At 43.4% G+C, this 23,026-nt stretch overlaps 1 protein-coding gene across 1 annotated transcript; it reads left to right on the forward strand.

Annotated features, from left to right (window-relative positions):
• Positions 1-1,437: 1,437 nt before the first annotated feature.
• slc2a15a (solute carrier family 2 member 15a) lies at positions 1,438-22,316 on the forward strand. Its single transcript, XM_038960931.1, has 12 exons — positions 1,438-1,482; positions 5,455-5,553; positions 15,359-15,519; positions 16,663-16,787; positions 17,060-17,205; positions 17,526-17,658; positions 17,891-18,078; positions 19,059-19,169; positions 19,426-19,527; positions 19,960-20,035; positions 21,399-21,526; positions 22,062-22,316. The coding sequence occupies exons 1-12, from the start codon at positions 1,438-1,440 to the stop codon at positions 22,314-22,316; spliced, it is 1,569 nt and encodes a 522-aa protein (XP_038816859.1).
• Positions 22,317-23,026: the final 710 nt, after the last annotated feature.

A 23,026-nucleotide genomic window follows, 5' to 3' on the forward strand; every position in this document is an offset into this window, starting at 1 on the left:
ATCTACCTACTTTGCTTGTTGTCTATATAGTACTGTACATTTCTGGAAACTGGCCTCTTTCCGGACGATTCACTAGGAGTCAGACTGAAAGAGCCTTGCTGCAAGATTTTACTAAGATATCTTTACATGTAATTAAACGGCCTTATTATAAAATTATCCACCTCGTCCTATTGTCTCCTCTTGTTCTCCTGTCAACAGTAAACGTTTTACTAACAAACATCAGTCAGTTTTGATTATGTTTTAATTTTTGTGTTAAAGGTCCAATACAGCTGTTTTTATCTCAATATAAAATCATTTCTGGGTAACTATTAAGTACCTAACTGTGATTGTTTTCAATTAAAATGGTAAAAAAGAAACAAATAGCTTCTTAGCTACTTATCTAGCAAGAACTTTGCTTTGACTGTCTGAGAGGGGAGGGGATAACTGAAAACCAGCTGTTATTGTCTGAGAGGTTTGGAACTCTCTTTGTTATTGGTCTATTAAATAATTTCCCGCCTGGTGAGGCAGGTCAAAACTCCATTCCACCAAAACAGGCTGTTAAGGCAGTCTTTTCAAACAGCTCATACACTTAAAGAGCATTATCATTTTCACAATTTCACAGTATTATTACAACCTCATAGTGTGGAAATATATATAAAACACAGGAAAATCGCGTTTTGCATCAGTGATAAAAAAAAACTATATTCCAAGTTCATTTGACTTCAAGTCTCATAAATACAATTTCCGTTCCATCTCTATGGCTATTGCTCAACTGTATATTGCTATTGCGAAGAGATTTTTTTTATATTAGGAGAAATAGGTCAGTATTTACATATTATTCAAAATTAGATATTCAGGTTTTTCCTGGAAATTACATAAATATCTCATCAAGCAAGACATGTTTCCTATGGAATGTGATCTATTAGTGCGACTGTTATTTGGCCTACGTAGTAATAGGCATGTGGCTTTTATTATAACATAGTTAGGCCTAGTGCTAACAGGAGACAAGAGGCTTATCAGTTTTGAGTGCTGTCCTCATATTTGTCAGCTAGGCTACTGTAACTCACGGTTGGGCCTATAAGTAGCCTCCTCTCTCCTCTCCCAGTCTGCTGTAGTACTCGGGCTTTGTAAATTCACTTAGCTAATTGATTTCAGCATGTCTTTCTCTAGGCATCACGTTGTTCGCCATCATGTGATGACACTGGTCTCAAGCCTACTTGTTAACCAGAACGGAGGGCATCACTACCCGAAGGAGAGGGCCGACACGCTATAGATTAACAAAAAGGCGACACTGTAACCTGCAACTGCGTTGTTTTTTAGTCTCAACTATGACCACGCCTGTCTTCTCAAAATGAGTTTTGCTGTGATGCCGGTAGCTTAAATAAAAAAGTAGTTCGAGCATCTTTCTTTTCCCACCGCCGAAAGTTAAAGAGGAAATATTTAATGAAAGATTCATAAATGGCTGAAGAAGTCTTAATAACGCCACCAGGGAAAATAACGTCGGTAAGATTTTCATGCAAGTTTGTTTTTGTAAATGACCTGCTATTCTGTTTGATTTTGCTATGTCATTCATAAAAGTTCACATTCTTTACCTAATGTCCTATCTTGGATGCAATACTTTATGTATAAACTTGTTATAAACAATGTTCCATATTTATTGTAGCGACCCTGTGTTTATGAGCGCGGCATCGACTGCCACAAAAGCATGTCCAAGTGGCCGAGTCGATACCCGCGCATATAAACACAGGGTCGCGCTACACTATATTGAATTAAAATATGCCTGACATATTGACATCTGTAAATTAACATTGCTCTGTACGAACATAGGCGCCTAAATGTTACATGAGAAATCACTGTCAGCGATAGGCTAGATGCACCTAAACGTGTCTTTATTTTACATAGTAACGTTTGAACCCATATTATGACTGACAAGTCAATACTTTATCTTTACTTAAACATCATGCCTCTGTCCTCAGAAGAGGAGGTTAGCACTCATTACATGTCACAAGACAACGTCTAGTCTACACAACCTTTCTCAAGTGTGTGTGGTAGGCAAGTGACTGCATCTGACCACTTAGTGCCCAAATTAAGTTCCCTGACCTGACCTGGGTGAAGTTCACCTCCATCGTGTTCTGCGTTCCACTGGTCCTGGACCAGAGTATTAAACATTACTATTCTATTCTGAACTGTGGCTTGAGCCCCTATGCTTGTCCTATCCGTTCCACCTCATCACTTGTTAGAAAGCATTTCAACTAATCTTAGGCCCCATGAGGCTATTATAGTAAGAAAGGTAATGTATACATACAGTTGAAGTCGGAAGTTTACATACACATAGGTTAGAGTCATTAAAACAAGTTTTTCAACCACTGCACAAATTTCTTGTTAACAAACTAAATTTTTGTCATGTCTGTTGAGACATCTACTTTGTGCATGACACAAGTCATTTTTCCAACAATTGTTTACAGACAGATTATTTCACTTATAATTCACTGTAATACAATTCTAGTGAGTCTGAAGTTTACATACACTAAGTTGACTGTGCCTTTAAACAGCTTGGAAAATTCCAGAAAATGATGTCATGGCTTTAGAAGCTTCTGATAGGCTAATTTACATCATTTTAGTCAATTGGAGGTGTACCTGTGGATGTATTTCAAGGCCTACCTTCAAACGCAGTGCCTCTTTGCTTGACATCATGGGAAAATCAAAAGAAATCAGCCAAGACCTCAGAAACAAATTGTAGACCTCCACAAGTCTGGTTCATCCTTGGGAGCAATTTCCAAACACCTGAAGGTACCACGTTCATCTGTACAAACAATAGTATGCAAGTATTAACACCATGGGACCACGCAGCGGTCATACCATTGAGGAAGGAGACGCGTTTTGTCTCCTAGAGATGAACGTACTTTGGTGCGAAAAGTGCAAATCAATCCCAGAACAACAGCAAAGGAAACAGGTACAAAAGTATCTATATCCACAGTAAAACGAGTCCTATATCGACATAACCTGAAAGGCCACTCAGCAAGGAAGAAGCCACTGCTCCAAAACCGACATAAAAAAGCCAGACTATGGTTTGCAACTGCACATGGGGACAAAGGAAATGTCCTCTCGTCTGATGAAACAAAAAAATAACTGTTTGGCCATAATGACCATTGTTATGTTTGGAGGAAAAAGGGGGAGGCTTGTAAGCCGAAGAACACCATCACAACAGTGAAGCACTGGGGTGGCAGCATCATGTTGTGGGGGTGCTTTGCTGCAGGAGGGACTGGTGCACTTCACAAAATAGATGGCATCATGAGGATGGAAAATGATGTGGATATATTGAAGCAACATCTCAAGACATCAGTCAGGAAGTTAGAGCTTGGTCGCAAATGGGTCTTCCAAATGGACAATGACCCCAAGCATACTTCCAAAGTTGTGGCAAAATGGCTTAAGGACAACAAAGTCAAGGTATTGGAGTGGCCATCACAAAGCCCTGACCTTAATCCAATAGAACATTTGTGGGCAGAACGGAAAAAGTGTGTGCGAGCAAGGAGGCCGACAAACCTGACTCAGTTACACCAGCTCTGTCAGGAGGAATGGGCCAAAATTCACCCAACTTATTGTGGGAAGCTTGTGGAAGGCTACCCAAAACGTTTGACCCAAGTTAAACAATTTAAAGGCAATGCTACCAAATACTAATTGAGTGTATGTAAACTTCTGACCCACTGGGAATGTGATGAAAGAAATAAAAGCTGAAAGAAATCATTCTCTCTACTATTATTCTGACATTTCACATTCTTAAAATAAAGCGGTGATCCTAACTTACCTAAAACAGGGAATTTTTACTTGGAATAAATGTCAGGAATTGTGAAAAACTGAGTTTAAATCTATTTGGCTAAGGTGTATGTAAACTTCCGACTTCAACTGTAGGATGGGCATCTGGCCCTAATTTCTGACTAATGCAAACTGGTCTAAGAGCATTTCATATTATACTTTACGTAAATCTGATCCTCTCCATTAGTATAATATATTTTGTATGGTATGTATTCATTTGTGGATGTTCATCATCCATTTCAGATGATATATTACGAATTACAATTCGTATGTGTTAGAAATTTACAAAATGTACAATATGTTAAGAATTTGAAAAACGTATGATGTGTTACGAATTCCAGTTTGTTGTGGCTAATGTTAGCCAGGTAGTTAGGTAGCTAATGCTAATGTTAGCTAGCTGACTATCGTTAGCTAGGCTAGGGGTTAGGGTTAAGGTTAGGAGTTAGGTTAAAGGGTTATGGTTAGGGTTAGGGGAAGGGTTAGCTAAAAGCGTTAAGGTTAGGGAAAAGGTTAGCTAACATGCTAAGTAATTGCAAAGTAGCTAAACAGTTGTAAGTAGTTGAAAAGTTGCTAATTAGATAAAATGCTTTAGTTGTCCGTGAAGAGATTTGAACACGCAACCTTTAGGTTGGTAGATGTAACCTTCTGTCTTACACTCTTAGAAAAAAAAGTGCTATATAGAACCTAAAAGGGTTCTTCGGCAGTCCCCATTGGAGAACCTTTTGAATAACCCTTTTTGGTTCCGGGTAGAACCCTTTTGGATTCCTTACATGGAACCCAAAGGTGTTCTACCTGGAACCAAAAATGGTTCTACCTAGAACCAAAAAGAGTTATTGTATGGGGACAGCGGAAGAACCGTTTTGGAACCCTTTTTTCTAAGAGTGTATGTAACCGTACCAAACATAACATATCATACTAATTTACTTTTACTATGATACGTCTAGTCTATGAGACCAGGCTGAGGAATAACATGTATATGGGAATTTCCACATGAGATTGGCCCAAATATATTCATGGTGTTTTGTAGCTCCCTGAAGTAAAATCAATATCCCAATAATGATCATCACTGTAAACAAGTGGGGACATTTGGCCTGTCCTCACATGGAAAAAGGCTATTTTAGGCTTAAGGGTTAGGGTTAGAATATAGGGTTAGGGGTTAAGGTTAGGGGTTAGGGAAAAATAGGATTTTGAAAAGGAACCGATTGTTTGTCCCCAAAAAGTTCTCACACTTATAGTAATACCCTGTTGTGTGTGTGAATGATTGTGTGTGTGTGTGTGTGTGTGCGTGTGTTTGTGTGTGTGTGTGTGTGTGGTTGTGTGTGTAGATTCTACAGATTCTCCACCAGATACAGTCACATAATTAACATGTTAAGGGTTAATGTGGCTTATACCAACAGTTCCTCAGACCCATGGATTCCTCCAAACTAAAGGCCATAGAAGAGATGAATGAGAGCCCAACAGTAAAGACAACTTTGACTGTCATTCATATTCACACAAATCTTAAACCTTTGACTGTAAATGACAGAACAAATGAACTCCTCAAGAGCAAAGGCTGGAGTACAAACCAAATAATAAAACATTAGATGTTGGTTTATGACAAGTTTACTGTACACATTTTCTATGAGATAATCTCCCTTTATCCCTTTCTTTCTCTCTCTGCAGCACCTGACTTCATCTCTGTTGGCAGTAGCGTTCCTCACCTCCTTTGGGAGCTCCATGCTCTATGGCTACAACCTGGCAGTGGTCAACTCCCCTGCCATGGTAAGGCCATTGAACTACACTCATATTATCTGCATTGTACATTCCATACTTTCCTGTATTGAATACTCTGCCACGGCCACTCCTAACTTGTGGAACCCGGAATCTCACCCAAATCATGTATTGTTGATGTCAACGGAGATTTGCGTGATCGTTGAAGTTACATTTAAATTTAGAATTCAGTTTACTTTCACCAGTCTACACTATTGGCTATGTGACTATGGACTGTGTCCCACGGACATCAATTTGAATTATGAAGTTTGAATTATGGGTATACATCTCACATATACAGTGCATTTGGGAAGTATTCAGACCCTTTGACTATTCCACATTTTGTTACGTTACAGCCTTATTCTAAAATGGGTCATATCAATTTTTTTCCTCATCAATCTACACACAATACCCCATAATGACAAAGCGAAAACAGGATTTTAGAAATGTTTGCAAATTTATTAAAAATAAAAAACATAAATACCTTATTTACATAAGTATTCAGACCCTTTGCTATGAGACTCGACATTGAGCTCAGTTGCATCCTGTTTCCATTGATCATCCTTGAAATGTTTCTACAACTTGATTGGAGTCCACCTGTGGTAAATTCAATTGATAGGACATGATTTGGAAAGGCACACACCTGTCTATATAAGGTCCCACATTTAACAGTGCATGTCAGAGCAAAAACCAAGCCATGAGGTCAAAGGAATTGTCCATAGAGCTCAGAGACAGGATTGTGTCAAGGCACAGATCTGGTGAAGGGTACCAAAACATATCTGCAGCATTGAAAGTCCCCAAGAACACAGTCGCCTCCATCATTCTTAAATGGAAGGAGTTTAGAACCACCAATATTCTTCCTAGAGCTGGCCGCCCGGCCAAACTGAGCAAGAGAAGGGCTCCAGAGTTCTTTGGTGGAAATGGGAGAACCTTCCAGAAGGACAACCATCTCTGCAGCACTTCACCAATCAGGCCATTATGGTAGAGTGGCCAGACGGAAGCCACTCCTCAGTAAAAGGTAAATGACAGCCCACTTGGAGTATGCCAAAAGGCACCTAAAAACTCTCAGACCATGATTAACAAGATTCTCTGGTCTGATGAAACCAAGATTGAACTCTTTTCAGCCAGCGGCAGGGACTGGGAGACTAGTCAGGGTCGAGGGAAAGATGAACGGAGCAAAGTACAGAGAGATCCTTGATGAAAACCTGCTCCAGAGTGCTCAGGACCTCAGATTGGGGCGAAGGTTCACCTTCCAACAGGACAACGACCCTAAGCACACAGACAAGACAACGCAGGAGTGGCTTCAGGACAAGTCTCTTAATGTCCTTGAGTTAGCTAGAGCTCGGACTTGAACCCGATCGAACATCTCTGGAGAGACCTGAAAATAGCTTTGCAGTGACGCCCATCCAACTTAACAGACTTTGAGAGGATCTACAGAGAGGAATAGGAGAAACTCCCCAAATAAAGATGAGCCAAGCTTGTAGCGTCATACCCAAGAAGACTCAAGGCTGTAATCGCTGCCAAAGGGGCTTCAACAAAGTACTGACTAAAGGGTCTGAATACTTATGTAAATGTGATATTTCAGTTTTTTATTTTTAATAAACTTGCAAAAACTTCTTAATCTGTTTTTGCTTGGTCATTATGGGCTATTGTGTGTAGATTATTGAGGGGAAAGATACAATTTAATCCATTTAGAATAAGGCTGTAACGTAACAAAATGTGGAAAAAGTCAAGGGGTCTGAATACTTACCGAATGCACTGTATCTTTTACGCTCTTACCCTCATGTACATCAGAGTGAGACCCCCAATGCTGTATCTAATACTGCTCACCATGATGAGTCCATGCTTTCACACAAAAAATGTGAAAGTCTGATGCTTAGCCTACATTTTTACACTGATAGTTAAAATGAAAATGATTTTTCAGTGTGAGGTAGTTTAAACTGTGTGTGCATCTGTGAAGGGTTTGTTGTCGTCAGGAATGTGGATTGAGTGAGGAACCAGGCTGCTCTATCAGAAGGAATGCAGTTGAGGCCATGCAGTTGGAATGACTGTAGAACCAATCTCTCCGAAGCTAATGCCAAATATATCCTACAGCATAAAGATAATGCTAACTGTATTCTACAGCCCAAAGCTAATGCCAACTGTCTCCCACAGCCCAAAGCTAATGCTAATTGTATCCAAATCAAATCAAATGTATTTATATAGCCCTTCTTACATCAGCTGATATATCAAAGTGCTGTACAGAAACCCAGCCTAAAACCCCAAACAGCAAGCAATGCAGGTGTAGAAGCACAGTGGCTAGGGAAAACTCCCTAGAAAGGCCAAAACCTAGGAAGAAACCTAGAGAGGAACCAGGCTATGAGGGGTGGCCAGTCCTCTTCTGGCTGTTCCGGGTGGAGATTATAACAGAACATGGCCAAGATGTTCAAATGTTCATAAATGACCAGCATGGTCAAATAATAATAATCACAGTAGTTGTCGAGGGTGCAACAAGTCAGCACCTCAGGAGTAAATGTCAGTTGGCTTTTCATAGCTTATCATTGAGAGTATCTCTATCGCTCCTGCTGTCTCTAGAGAGTTGAAAACAGCAGGTCTGGGACAGGTAGCACGTCCGGTGAATAGGTCAGGGTTCCATAGCCGCAGGCAGAAGAGTTGAAACTGGAGCAGCAGCACGGCCAGGTGGACTGGGGACAGCAAGGAGTCATCATGCCAGGTAGTCCTGAGGCATTGTCCTAGGGCTCAGGTCCTCCGAGAGAGAGAAAGAAAGAAAGAGAGAAAGAGAGAATTAGAGAGAGCATACTTAAATTCACACAGGACACCGGATAAGACAGGAGAAATACTCCAGATATAACAGACTGACCCTAGCCCCCCGACACATAAAATACTGCAGCATAAATACTGGAAGCTGAGACAGGAGGGGTCAGGAGACACTGTGGCCCCATCCGATGATTCCCCCGGACAAGGCCAAACAGGCAGGATATAACCCCACCCACTTTGCCAAAGCATAGCCCCCACACCACTAGAGGGATATCTTCAACCACCAACTTACCATCCTGAGACAAGGCCGAGTATAGCCCACAAAGATCTCCGCCACGGCACAACCCAAGGGGGGGGCGCCAACCCAGACAGGAAGACCACGTCAGCAACTCAACCCACTCAAGTGACGCACCCCTCCTAGGGACGGCATGGAAGAGCACCAGTAAGCCAGTGACTCAGCCCCTGTAATAGGGTTAGAGGCAGAGAATCCCAGTGGAGAGAGAGGAACTGGGCCAGGCAGAGACAGCAAGGGCGGTTTGTTGCTCCTGAGCCTTTCCGTTCACCTTCACACTCCTGGACCAGACTACACTCAATCATATGACCTACTGAAGAGATTAGTCTTCAGTAAAGACTTAAAGGTTGAGACCGAGTCTGCGTCTCTCACATGGGTAGGCAGACCATTCCATAAAAATGGAACTCTATAGGAGAAAGCCCTGCCTCCAGCTGTTTGCTTAGAAATTCTAGGGACAATTAGGAGGCCTGCGTCTTGTGACCGTAGCGTACGTGTAGGTATGTACGGCAGGACCAAATCGGAAAGATAGGTAGGAGCAAGCCCAAAATCACACAAACATGACATTGAACATGCTTTAAAAAAAAAAAAAATGTCCTCACAAAATATAAAAACAAACCACACTGACTGCCAGACATCGGGAAGTGATTGGAAGCTGTGTAGGTTAGCAGTAAAACCTTGAAATCAGCCCTTGCCTTAACAGGAAGCCAGTATAGGGAGGCTAGCACTGGAGTAATATCTTTCCGACAGATAAGATCTAAACCAGGCCAGAACTTGTCCGTGTAGACCAATTTGGGTTTCCAATCTCTCCAAAAGAATGTGGTGATCGATGGTATCAAAAGCAGCACTAAGGTCTAGGAGCACGAGGACAGATGCAGAGCCTCGGTCTGACGCCATTAAAAGGTCATTTACCACCTTCACAAGTGCAGTCTCAGTGCTATGATGGGGTCTAAAACCAGACTGAAGCATTTCGTATACATTGTTTGTCTTCAGGAAGGCAGTGAGTTGCTGCGCAACAGCTTTTTCAAATTTTTTTGAGAGGAACGGAAGATTCGATATAGGCCGATAGTTTTTTATATTTTCTGGGTCAAGGTTTGGCTTTTTCAAGAGAAGCTTTATTACTGCCACTTTTAGTGAGTTTGGTACACATCCGGTGGATAGAGAGCCGTTTATTATGTTCAACATAGGAGGGCCAAGCACAGGAAGCAGCTCTTTCAGTAGTTTAGTTGGATTAGGGTCCAGTATGCAGCTTGAAGGTTTAGAGGCCATGATTATTTTCATCATTGTGTCAGAGATATAGTACTAAAACACTTTAGTGTCTCCCTTGATCCTAGGTCCTGGCAGAGTTGTGCAGACTCAGGACAACTAAGCTTTGGAGTAATACGCAGATTTAAAGGGGAGTCCGTAATTTGCTTTCTAATGATCATGATCTTTTCCTCAAAGAAGTTCATGAATTTATTACTGCTGAAGTGAAAGCCATCCTCTCTTGGGAATGCTGCTTTTTAGTTAGCTTTGCGACAATATCAAAAAGACATTTCGGATTGTTCTTATTTTCCTCAATTAAGTTGGAAAAATAGGATGATCGAGAAGCAGTGAGTGTCACGTCCTGACCAGAGTTCTTATGTGTTGTGCTTGTTTTAGTGTTGGTCAGGACGTGAGCTGGGTGGGCATTCTATGTTGTGTGTCTAGTTTGTCTGTTTCTGTGTTCAGCCTAATATGGTTCTCAATCAGAGGCAGCTGTCAATCGTTGTCCCTAATTGAGAATCATATATAGGTGGCTTGTTTTGTGTTGGGGATTTGTGGGTGGTTGTTTTCTGTGTCAGTGTTTGTGCCACACGGGACTGTGACGGTTAGTTTGTTTGTTATTTTGTATAGTGTCTTGTTTTCATGTTCATTAAATCATGGAAACTTACCACGCTGCACATTGGTCCTCCGATCCTTCTCGCCTCTCCTCGTCTGAGGAGGAGGACGACTTAGACTGCCGTTACAGTGAGGGCTCTTCGATACTGCACGGTACTGTCTTTCCAAGCTAGTCGGAAGACTTCCAGTTTGGTGTGGCGCCATTTCCGTTACAATTTTCTAGAAGCTTGTTTCAGAGCTCGGGTATTTTCTGTATACCAGGGAGCTAGTTTCTGATTACAAATGTTTTTAGTTTTTAGGGGTGCAACTGCATCTAGGGTATTGCGCAAGGTCAAATTGAGTTCCTCAGTTAGGGGGTTAACTGATTTTTGTCCTCAGACGTCCTTGGGTAGGCAGAGGGAGTCTGGAAGGGCATCAAGGAATCTTTGGGTTGTCTGAGAATTTATAGCACGACTTTTGATGCTCCTTGGTTGGGGTCTGAGCAGATTATTTGTTGCGATTGCAAACGTAATAAAATGGTGGTCCGATAGTCCAGGGTTATGAGGAAAAACATTAAGATCCACAACATTTATTCCATGGGACAAAACTAGGTCCAGAGTATGACTGTGGCAGTGAGTAGGTCCAGAGACATGTTGGACAAAACCCACTGAGTCGATGATGGCTCCGAAAGCCTTTTAGAGTGGGTCTGTGGAGTTTTCCATGTGAATATTAAAGTCAACAGAAATTAGAATATTATCTGCTATGACTATAAGGTCCGATAGGAATTCAGGGAACTCAGTGAGGAACGCTGTATATGGCCCAGGAGGCCTGTAAACAGTAGCTATAAAAAGTGATTGAGTAGGCTGCATAGATTTCATGACTAGAATCTCAAAAGACAAAAACTTTTCTTTTTTTTGTAAATTGAAATTTGCTATCGTAAATGTTAGCAACAACTCTGCCTTTGCGGGATGCACGTGGGATATGGTCACTAGTGTAACCAGGAGGTGAGGCCTCATTTAACACAGTAAATTCATCAGGCTTAAGCCATGTTTCAGTCAGGCCAATCACATCAAAATTATGATCAGTGATTAGTTCATTGACTATAACTGCCTTGGAAGTGAGGGATCTAACATTAAGTAGCCCTATTTTGAGGTGTGAGGTATCACGATCTCTTTCAATAATGGCAGGAATGGAGGAGGTCTTTATTCTAGTGAGATTGCTAAGGCGAACACCGCCATGTTTAGTTTTGCCCAACCTAGGTCGAGGCACAGACACGGTCTCAATGGGGATAGCTGAACTGACTACATTGACTGTGCTAGTGGCAGACTCCAGTAAGCTGGCAGGCTGGCTAACAGCCTGCTGCCTGGCCTGCACCCTATTTCATTGTGGAGCTAGGGGAGTTAGAGCCCTGTCTATGTTCGTAGATAAGATGAGAGCACCCCTCTAGCTAGGATGGAGTCCGTCACTCCTCAGCAGGTCAGGCTTGGTCCTGTTTGTGGGTGAGTCCCAGAAAGAGGGCCAATTATCTACAAATTCTATCTTTTGGGAGGGGCAGAAAACAGTTTTCAACTAGCGATTGAGTTGTGAGACTACTGTAGAGCTCATCACTCCCCCTAACTGGGAGGGGGCCAGAGACAATTACTCGATGCCGACACATCTTTCCAGCTGATTTACACGCTGAAGCTATGTTGCGCTTGGTGACCTCTGACGGTTTCATCCTAACATTGTTGGTGTCAACATGGAGAACAATATCTCTATACTCTCTACACTCGCCAGTTTTAGCCTTAGCCAGCACCATCTTCAGATTAGCCTTAACGTCGGTAGCCCTGCCCCCTGGTAAACAGTGTATGATCGCTGGATGATTCGTTTTAAGTCTAATACTGCGGGTAATGGAGTCGCCAATGACTAGGGTTTTCAATTTGTCAGAGCTAATGGTGGGAGCCTTCGGCGTCTCAGACCCCGTAACGGGAGGAGTAGAGACCAGAGAAGGCTCGGCCTCTGACTCCGACTCGCTGCTTAATGGGGAGAACCGGTTGAAAGTTTCTGTCGGCTGAATGAGGGACACCGGTTGAGCATTCCTACAGCATTTCCCTCCAGAAGCCATGAGAAAGTTGTCCGGCTGCGGGGAACGTGCGAGGGGATTTATACTAACGTTACTATCTGTACTTACTGGTGGCACAGATGCTGTTTCATCCTTTCCTACACTGAAATAACCCTTGCCTAACGATTGCGTCTGAAGCTGGGCTTGCAGCACAGCTATCCTCGCCGTAAAGCGATCGTTCTCCTGTATATTATGAGTACAGCGACTGCAATTAGAAAGCATCATGTTAATGTTACTACTTAGCTTCGGCTGTTGGAAGTCCTGACGAACCACGTCCAGATAAAACGTCCGGAGTGAAAAAGTTGAATGAAAAAAAGTTGAGTGAGGGAAAAACTAAAAATATAAACGGTAATTAAATAGTAAAAACCGTAAAGTTGTCAGGTAGCAAAGTAAGGTTGGGAACAAAACGCACAGCAGCTATAGGGTCACTGTTGGGGTCATTGGGTTTTGTCTATTTGTCCCTTTAGCCCAAATACAGGCCACTGGTTACCGGTGTTGACTGTTGGGGTTTGGAGCAGTAAAAGGCTTGCTTTATATTCTTGTTTCAATTGGTGGTGGCTGGTGCAGTATTTGCTAAGACATAATACTAGGTAAATAGCAGGACTGTCAAATAAGATTTACATTCATTTACATGTACAAATATTTGTTATCTTACTTTGAAAGTAGTCTATGGGCAAGGAGTGACTGCAACCCACACTGTTCTTTTTTAAACTAGCCACTAGAAACATTTAGCGAGATTATAATTTGTGGATCAATTCCCATGTACAGTACCAGTCAAAAGTTTGGACACCCCTACTCATTCAAGGGTTTTTCTTTATTTTGACTATTTTCTACATTGTACAATAATAGTGAAGACATCAAAACTATGAAATAACCATCAGTTGTGTTGGTTATTCCAGGTGACTACCTCATGAAGCTGGTTGAGGGAATGCCAAGAGTGTGCAAAGCTGTCATCAAGGCAAAGGGTGGCTACTTTGAAGAATCTCAATTATAAACACTTTTATGGTTGCTACATGAGTCCATATGTGTTATTTCATAGTTTTGATGTCTTCACTGTTATTCTACAATTTAGAAAATAGTACAAATAAAGAAAACCCTGGAATGAGTAGGTGTGTCCAAACTTTTGACTGGTACTGTAAGTCAATCTTATGTTGAAATTTCATGCTGTTCTACATCGGGTTCCTATGTTTTAACACCCACCAGAACACTCCGTTACACTTTTAAGGAAGTAGACGGTGTATTTACAATTTTACCATGTGTTTTTTAATTGCAGTTAATTACCAAATCACCCTCTAGTGGGTTCATGGGTGGAATGTTATTAAAATGTTTAATAATTTCCTAAATAATAAACATGTTTCTATGTCAACCGGTTTTGTTATATTTCAGTCTTCTGTGATGCACACTGAGTGTATAGAAAATGTAAGACACCTGCTCTTTCCATGACATAGACTGACCAGGTGAATCCAGGAAAAAGCTATGATCCCTTATTGATGTCACTTGTTAAAGAAGGATTTTTAAGCCTTGAGACAATTGAGACATGTATTGTGTATGTGTGCCATTCAGAGGGTGAATGGGCCTGACAAATGATTGAAGCACACCAGTTTGGGGGGGGGGGGGGGGGGGGGGGGGTTGCAACCCAATATTAGGAAGGTGTTCTTTATGTATGTTTTGTACACTCAGTGTATATAAAGTGTATTATTGGGATGCAAACTCAAAATTGAATACATTTCAACTCTATATCTGACATGGTACAGGTGTCTTCTTATTTTAAGACTATTACCATGTGTGTGAGGTGTAAACTTTTCTTCCCAAAGTCAATTTGTTTAAGACTACCAAGAAAGACTCTGTTAGGTTAACAGCTCGACTGTAAAGTAAAGCCTAGGCCAACAGTTGTCCATTCCACTTCTATAGTTGGAAGTGTAGAGATATAGTTGGAACACTGCCACCAGATATATTGTTTAATACCTGGTCAAGTGAACTGTGAAATAGAGCATGACCAAAATGCTTCTGATTGTATGTTTGAAATACACTAAGGTCTGTTTACTATCATCAGAACACACACACGCACGCACACATGTACACACACGTGTACGCACACACACACACACGCACGCACACACACACACACACGCACACACACACACACATTCACATACACACACACACACACACACACAGTGCAAGGTCTCTTCCTTTCTCACCGTTCCTCGCCTGAGTCTGTGAGTGGTTGAATTGATCCTGAATTGACCACACTGTAGATTAAGAGGTTAAGGTTTAAAAAAAAGGACATAGCAGTGGAATTGAATTAGTCCTGGTCTGTGACCTGAAAATGCCAGGGAGAGAGGAGAAGCATGGGCCACATGACAAGGACTCCCAGTTTGGTTGTGATTCTGCGTTCCCGTCTATAGGCTCTCATTGGCCAGATAGAGATGGATTAAATGTAAGTGGGGCTTTCTCATTGACATTGGCATTTTGGGAACGTAAGAATGATAGTTATATAGTGTTTTGTACAGTTTGATGCTGGTAACAAATTGAGGTCTTAGTGACATTATGTAACACATTGTGTGCTGTAAGCATACTGTGTGTCATACAGTCATTTGAATTGTGTCACACCAAGTTTATGTGATAACATCTCTTTGCCCCTCTCAATTTAATTCTACTCAATGAGCTCTATTGGCATGATAGGTATCTTACACTGACAAAGCAAGAGCACAGGAACACATGAAATAAATCATAGTGATTAACAGTAGTAATACTGTTATATGCTTCCCATTCATCTCTCCCCTCTTTGTTTCTCTCGCTCTCTCTCCCTGTTTCACTCTCCCCCACAGTACATTAAGGACTTCTACAACAGGACGTCAGTGAACCGTAATGGTACGGGGCTGGATGGGGAGGCTCTGACCCTCATGTACTCACTCACCGTGTCTGTCTTTGCCATTGGGGGTCTACTGGGATCCCTCATGGTGGGCATGCTCGTCACCAGGTTCGGCAGGTGAGACCCTTACACGCTCCCCATACACACACTCCCAGTGACACACACTCCTATACAGGTTTTACACAATATTCTCTGCTCCCCATTCGAGTCAGTGTTCATCTGTAAAGATTTGGAAAGTTCTGTCCTTTGAAGACCTTTGTTTTGGTTTAGGCCAATGCCTGAGACCTCCAGACACTGTGGCTGCAGGGTGGCTGTTGGCCAGTTGACATGAACAGCCTCAGAGACACAATGCAGAATCTGGAGCTCTGGGCACTGCCACCCTGCCACCCTGCCTGGCATTCTGAGCTAGTCACACACACACACAGACACACAGACAGACACACACACACACACACAGACACACACACACACACACACACACACACACACAGACACACACACACACACACAGACACACACACACACACACACACACACACACACACACACACAGACACACACACACACATGCACACAACTGAGGGCGTTAGAGCAGCGCCTTCATCTATCACCCCTGAGTGACCTTCTGCCCTCTGATCCCAGGGATGACCATGCCCTCCCTCCTTTGCTCTCCTCTGCCCTTCAGAGTGCACGCTGTTCGTCCTGTCTGCCTTTCAGAGTGCATAATGTTTAGTTACACTGCCATTTAGAGTTTAAACTCTTTGTACAAGCTACCCAATGTGCTACACTCGTTCTGTTCCCTCTACCCTTTAAAGTGCACACTCTCTGTCCCCTATACCTTTTGGAGTACAGTCAGTGCGATCTCTGTCTCCTCTTGCCAGCCCTCTAAAGAGTGTTTTGTATTCAGTGCAGGCTTAGATCTCATTTATCTGAAGGACTCACGTGATCTGACTGGACATTTACATGCAAATGAAAGAGAACAATTTACGAGCCCAGTTATGAGCTGATCAGTTTCATCACCCAACGGTGTTTTATGGGCGACCAGAACTCAAAACGCCCTCCCTGACTGTATATCAGGGGGAGACTTTACTACTCTATGTCATAGAAGTAATGAAGGTGTACCTGCTATTGCCTCTGGTCCACATGCTTTTATGCACAGCTTCATACATTGGTACATTAATTAGCTAGTTCTGATAAACTACACATTTTAATGGTGGACAGAGCCAACCATAATGTGTGTGTGTGCGTGCGTGCGTGTAGGAAAGGCACAGTGGTGAACTCGACGGTATTGGTGTTCATCGCTGGATCTCTCATGGGCTTCAGCAGGATCTGTGGCTCTCCAGAGATGGTCATCTTTGGCCGCTTCGTCACAGGGATCCACTCAGGTACAAACACATCAGCGTGCCCACTCAGTGAGAAGGGTAAGGTTCAGGGTTGAGAGTTAGAGTTAAGGTTATAGGATAAGGGTCAAGGTTCAGGAATGGGTCACGGTTGAATCAGTCAGGAATGTATACATACGGTATAAACGTGGCACGGTAGCTGGGCAAAGTTCTGAATGTAGCAATAACAAGAAAGTGAACGTTTGCTCACTGCTGTGTCTTTTCTTGATTTTTGGTCGTTGAAAAAACGTCCACATCGTCATTGTTGTGTTGTGTAGGTATCTCTCTGAGTGTGGTGCCCATGTACCTGGGGGAGATAGCTCCTAAGAACATGCGTGGTTTCCTGGGGCTCGTGCCCAGCCTCTTCATTTGTGCTGGGGTCTTCTCGGCCCAGATCCTGGGTCTACACGAAATTCTGGGGAAGGTACGCCAAAGCTTTACACTTGCCGTTCATAAGTTTAGAGATGGATTCATTTTCAATGGTTTGCGTGTTGCATTTTTGGGGTTATGTGTGTACAGCACAGGAGGTTGGTGGCACCTTACTTGGGGAGGACGGGCTTGTGGTAATGGCTGGAACGGAGTGGAATGGTACCAAATACAAACACATGGTTTCCACGTGTTTGATGCCATTCCATTTGCTCCGTCCTGGACATTATTATGAACCGTCCTCCCCTCAGCAGCCTCCACTGGTGTACAGCTGTACATCATGTAGGTGATGGTTGTGTCGTTTTCTCATGGTTACAGGAGGATCACTGGCCCCTGTTTCTTTCTCTGGTGGTGATACCCACCTTCATCCAGCTGATGCTGTTGCCATGGTTTCCGGAGAGCCCACGATACCTGTTGATTGAGAAGCACAATGTCCACGCCACCATTATAGGTCAGCATGCTAGACGACACCATTGAGACAGGGACACATACTTAGTGTGTGAATAGTGTAACCTCAGGGCTATGCTTATTTCCTGTGGCAACGTTGGCAATTCTAGTCATGTGCCAAACTGTTTAGTTAACCATTAATGACAAAGTTCAAGTCATATTTCATTTTCATTTGATACAAAAGCATTGTCATTGCCTGGTTCAAGTGTAACTTCCTGTTTTATTTCCTACGTCAGCGTTGAAGTGGTACCGGGCCAAGTGTAACATCCAGTCAGAGATTGAGGAGATGCAGGAGGAGCAGCGCTCTCTGTCGTCGGTGGAGACGGTGTCGGTATGGCGACTGATACTGGACCCTTTGGTGCGCTGGCAGCTGCTCAGTGTGGTGGTCATCAACATCGGCATGCAGCTCTCCGGTATAGACGCTGTAAGATTACTCAGCTGTTCGCTATGGTGCTCCTCTCCTTCTCATATCTCTCTATCCCTCTGTTACTCCTTTTTTAGCACTCCTCACCCTCTCTCTACCTCTCTCTTTTCACCCGTTTTTACCCGTTTTCACCCCTATCACACCCTGCTCTGCCATTTGCATGTCCTTTCCTTACTCTCTCACCCTCTCTCTCTCCTACACTCCACCTCTTATCCCTCTCTCACCCTCTTCTCCCATTCCCCCAAGTTCCTCCCTCTCTCACCTTCTTCCCCCTCTCACCCATTACAGTTGGGCCCACTACACCGAGAGGCTCAGTTGAAAGGCTGAGGTTGAATGAATGATTCCTCATCTTTTACAAGCCTCATGTGATCATGTGGTGAAGAAGCCAAAACTACGAGTCATCATTTAACAGCAATACGATTAGCTAAATCCCTTCCTGAATTATGCTACTGAGATGCATTAATTATTCAAATGATTACCAGGACACTGGGGCCAACAAGTGCACATTTTACCCATCAGAGCTGAACTCATTAGCAGCCTCATCTCTGCAATGTATTTTTAGCAGCTAATTAGCTTTGGCAATCTATTTGAGGCAGCTCTGAAACACAGGTAGTGAGGATGAAGACGGTGGTGATGGTGATGAGGATGATGGTATCAGGCAGATACCAGAGGTGAGCTGTAGGCTAAGTGGAGGTGACCGGTGGCAAGCCTTGACACTGTTCTGTGACTGCAGCAGGAGAGAGGAGTGTGTTTAATGGGTGTGTAGACTTGTGTGTGTGTTGGTTTCTTACTACCTCCAACTGCTCCGACTCCTGATTACCCCCCTGTCTAAAGTTAACCTCCCCAAAGCCCCAAATTGAAATCAATTGAATGTGAGTGGTTGTCCACTGTTACTCTGTGCCCATGCTGTGCCACCTGTGCCAGGCTGTCCCACTTGTGCCCATGCCCCTCAAGCTCAAAAGTGTCTTTCTCTATTGTAGCTCTGGTTCTATACCAACGACATCTTTAGGAACGCGGGCATCCCAGACCCAGAGATCCAGTACACTACGGTGGGTACAGGAGCCATTGAGATCATTGCCGGCCTCATCGGGGTGAGTCTATGGAGGAGACATGGGATTGGTTGTAAGTTTGCCCTGTCATAGTTTTCTCTTTTAATGGTTGTGTTATTCATGTTTTGTTGCTTTCCATCTCTTTGTATCTTGTGTTTCTCTCTCTCTCTCTCTCTCTCTCTCTCTCTCTCTCTCTCTCTCTCTCTCTCTCTCTCTCTCTCTCTCTCTCTCTCTCTCTCTCTCTCTCTCTCTCTCTCTCTCTCTCTCTCTCTCTCTCTCTCTCTCTCTCTCTCTGTAGTGTTTTACCATAGAGAAGCTGGGCAGGAGGCCTCTCATCATCGGGGGGTTTCTAGTCATGGGATTCTGCTGCGCTGGGATCACTCTCTCCCTCGTTCTACAGGTGTGTATTTGTGGTATGTGCGTGGATGGGAGGTAGGGTGCACTGCATTTGTGTTTTTACTATATTAATTCTATCCTTCTGATACGACAGAGAGTACTTTAGTATAGTTTATCAATCAATCAAATGCATTTTATAAAGCCATTTTCAGCAGTTGTCAGAAAGAGCTTTACAGATCCCCAGCCTGAAACCCCAAAGAGCAAGCAATGCAGAGGCAGGATCACAGTGGCCAGGAAAAACTCCCTAGAAGGCAGGAACATATAGGAAGAAACCTAGAGAGGAACCAGGCTCCGAGGGGTGGTCAGTCCTCTTCTGGCTGTACCGGGTGGAGATTTAAGAGTGCATGCGGCCAACTATAATAGAAATCTCCTTATGGAATATACTGACTAAGTTAGGTCATGGCGTCTTGTGTCTTCCACTACACTATGCTTACAGGTTCACTTACCATTCATGCGTTATGTCAGTGTTGGATGCGTGGTCGGTATCATCGCTGGTTTCTGCATTGGGCCAGGTGAGCTGCATTCTTCTACTTACTCTACCTTACTCTTCTCCTTTCAGTTATACATTTACTTTCCATTCATTTGAGCAGAGAGCACACATGCAGGCACGCACACACAAACACACACACACACACACATCCAGGCTTCATACAGGGACACACCGGGGTGTGTTGCCAGATTTGCTGGTTTCCGACCCCCTGGTGTGTATTGAAATGGCGCCCTCTGGAGGTCAAAGTTGAGCGCTTGTTAATGCAGCTAATGGCCTTGATCTCACCTCCTGATTATCTGCCTGTGTGTGATGATGATAAAGTCTATATCCCCTATAAGATAGACAAATGAGAGAGTATTCTGTAGAGGGACGTATGTATGTACATACCCGAACTACATCCCCCTCTGGTCCTTAGTGGATTGGCTCATTCTGTCTAGGATCCTGTCTTTAATTAGGCCTCATCACGCCTCATTGGTCAGAAAGGTGATGAATGCTGCCGCTCAACAGCAAATCAAGATGAATAATGAATCGGGGGCCTAACTCCTCATCAGTCGAAAGTGTTATTCCTCCGCCACCCACAATGATGAGGCACGAATAATTATGCACAAATAAGGCAGCCTGGGCTCATGTTCATTCAAGGGGTCATTAGCAGTGTAGTAACACAAGGCGTTGCATATTCATCACTTGTGACCAAACAGGATTAGATCGCTTACTACCACATTACAATGGTAAACAATTGCTCAGGTGCCATCCAGAGCTGGGCTTAAATAGTTTGCCTGAACGTTTTCTTGAGCCTGCCTGGAGTGACAGATTGGCAGGTCGGGTTTACACTTTTGTGACTGTTCCATTGAGTCCATTGCGCCAGGCAAGCTCAATCAAACGCAGCTAGCTTATGTATTTGAAAGATGCTGCACCTAGGGCTGGTGCCATCCCCTACTGCTATTGTTGCCTTAAGCAGTTCATTTAACCCCTAAACTGCTACAGCGGTAATACTGTAAGGCTGACCGTGTGCTGCTCCCAGCCTGGTGTGTGAATAGTGTGTCAGGGGTTTGGGTACTGTGACAGTAAAAATATAAATTGGAAGATTAACATTTTATTCGAGGGGACTTTTATTTTGAAAACGCTGTATGAATGCTGTTGAAGGTTGTTATGAATTATACTGCAACACTCATGAAGGTGTTATGACTGGTTTCATTAAGTTGTTATGTATACCCGTTTACTTACTTCCTGGATATGTAGCTACAGTAGATAAAGAGCTCTTCTTAAAGCCCCTTTATCACTCTACCTGTCAGTGTGTTTACATAGTCTGTGTTTGTATATGGGCTGAAATTATTGGTTGAATGTGTGTGTGTGCAGTGTACTAACGGTCAGTGTATGTATTGTAGCGGGCGTTCCTTTCCTGATAACGGCAGAGCTGTTTAAACAGTCTCACCGCCCAGCAGCCTACACTGTGGGAGGATCCCTCAACTGGATTTCCAACTTCACAGTGGGCTTCGTCTTCCCCTTCCTACAGGTAACCAACTGCCTCTGCTCTCACTTAATCTGTCCTTATTTCATATGGCCTCTGTCCTCACTTAATAATATGCCCTCTGCCCTCAATTAACTTGACCTGGCTGTGCCCCTACTTAACATGGCAGCATCAGGGTTGCTGGCATCAGAACTTCAGGTGCCACCTACTGCCGTTGTGCCCAAAAGCATGGCACTTGACCCCTAGCCTGCTCCAGGGGCTCTGCAGTGCAGCTGACACTGTGTTGCTTCCATCCTTTCGTGTATATGTGTGTTGCCCGGGGGTGGTATTCTACTTTGCCTGGCCTCAGCATGGCGCTGCTTCTTCCTTACATGGCTTTACTTGACATGGCGTTGGCTCCCACCCAGCATGGCCTCGGTCCAGACTCAACATGGCATCTTATCTAACATGGTGTCCACCCTCACTCAGCATGGCCAATGCCTTTGCTAAAAAAAAACACAAATCAGGGCCAAACACTATGAATATTAGAATCGAAACCCTGTGTCTGACTGTCCGTCCATCCCTCCCTCCCTGGTGTCAGATGTCCGCTGGGTCCTACTGCTACCTGGTGTTCTGCTGCGTGTGTCTGGCGGTGGCGGCCTTTGTGTTCTTCGTCATCCCCGAGACCAAGAACAAGACGTTTGTGGAGATCAGCCAGATGTTCGCCTCCAAGGAGGCGGTGCCAGAGACCCAGGGCCTGGGCCATCCCGACCAGCTCAAACTGAGGAAGATGAACGGATACGGAACCCTGGAGAATGGATCGCTGGAGTTTGACAGCTCCTCCTCCGTCCCCTGATAGTGGCTCTGAGAGAGAGGCTGGCTGCATTCCAAAACTCAGAAATAGCTTTTTTTCCTTCAGTATGACCATTGATAGGTCAAAAAGCTGGATTGGCTGCCACAAATAAATCATGGGAAGAGTAGGATACAATATCACGTTGTACTGATTTACTTTCAGATTAAGCTGTGATTTTGAGATCATGCAGTAACAGAGACATGCACACATACTGTAGGCACACATAAATATACTGCACATATGCTTTCTTTTTGCCTTTTACCTTCCTATTCCAAATCAGGCCTTTGTTATTTTGCAGTCATTTAAAGGGTGTGTGGGTTATATCAAGACTGACAGATCTGTACATTTCTCAGAACGGTGTCGCTTGATGTGTTTTATACATACTGTATGGTTTTATCAAAAGCCAGAGTTTATTTTCTAATATATAACTGTATTTGAACTGTGTACATTCAAATATTTTATCAAAGTAATAATATGCAAAGCTTTATGATGTAAATGATCAATTATAAACTTGTTTTCAGAGCAATCCTTTTTATTGTCTAATAAATCTCAGGAGAGACATTCACTTTGTTTTAGTCATTAGAATCTAACACAAAACATGATGTATGGGTTTTGAAAATGTACTTTTGGGGGTTGGGGTTGTTTGGGATATGTTACAACCGGTATTGTTTCAAGTGTTCTTGTGCAGTATATCTAACTTCCCTGGCAAGCTC

This window comes from Salvelinus namaycush, chromosome 22, assembly GCF_016432855.1.
Source record: "Salvelinus namaycush isolate Seneca chromosome 22, SaNama_1.0, whole genome shotgun sequence".
Taxonomy (NCBI): Eukaryota; Metazoa; Chordata; class Actinopteri; order Salmoniformes; family Salmonidae; genus Salvelinus; species Salvelinus namaycush.

Excerpts from the sequence above, each read along its gene's own strand:
- slc2a15a (XM_038960931.1), top strand. The coding sequence starts at position 1,438 with ATGGCTGAAGAAGTCTTAATAACGCCACCAGGGAAAATAACGTCG. Across the intron at positions 16,788-17,059 it reads CGTCACAGGGATCCACTCAG|GTATCTCTCTGAGTGTGGTG; the intron begins GTACAAACACAT and ends TGTGTTGTGTAG. Across the intron at positions 19,528-19,959 it reads CTCTCTCCCTCGTTCTACAG|GTTCACTTACCATTCATGCG; the intron begins GTGTGTATTTGT and ends CTATGCTTACAG.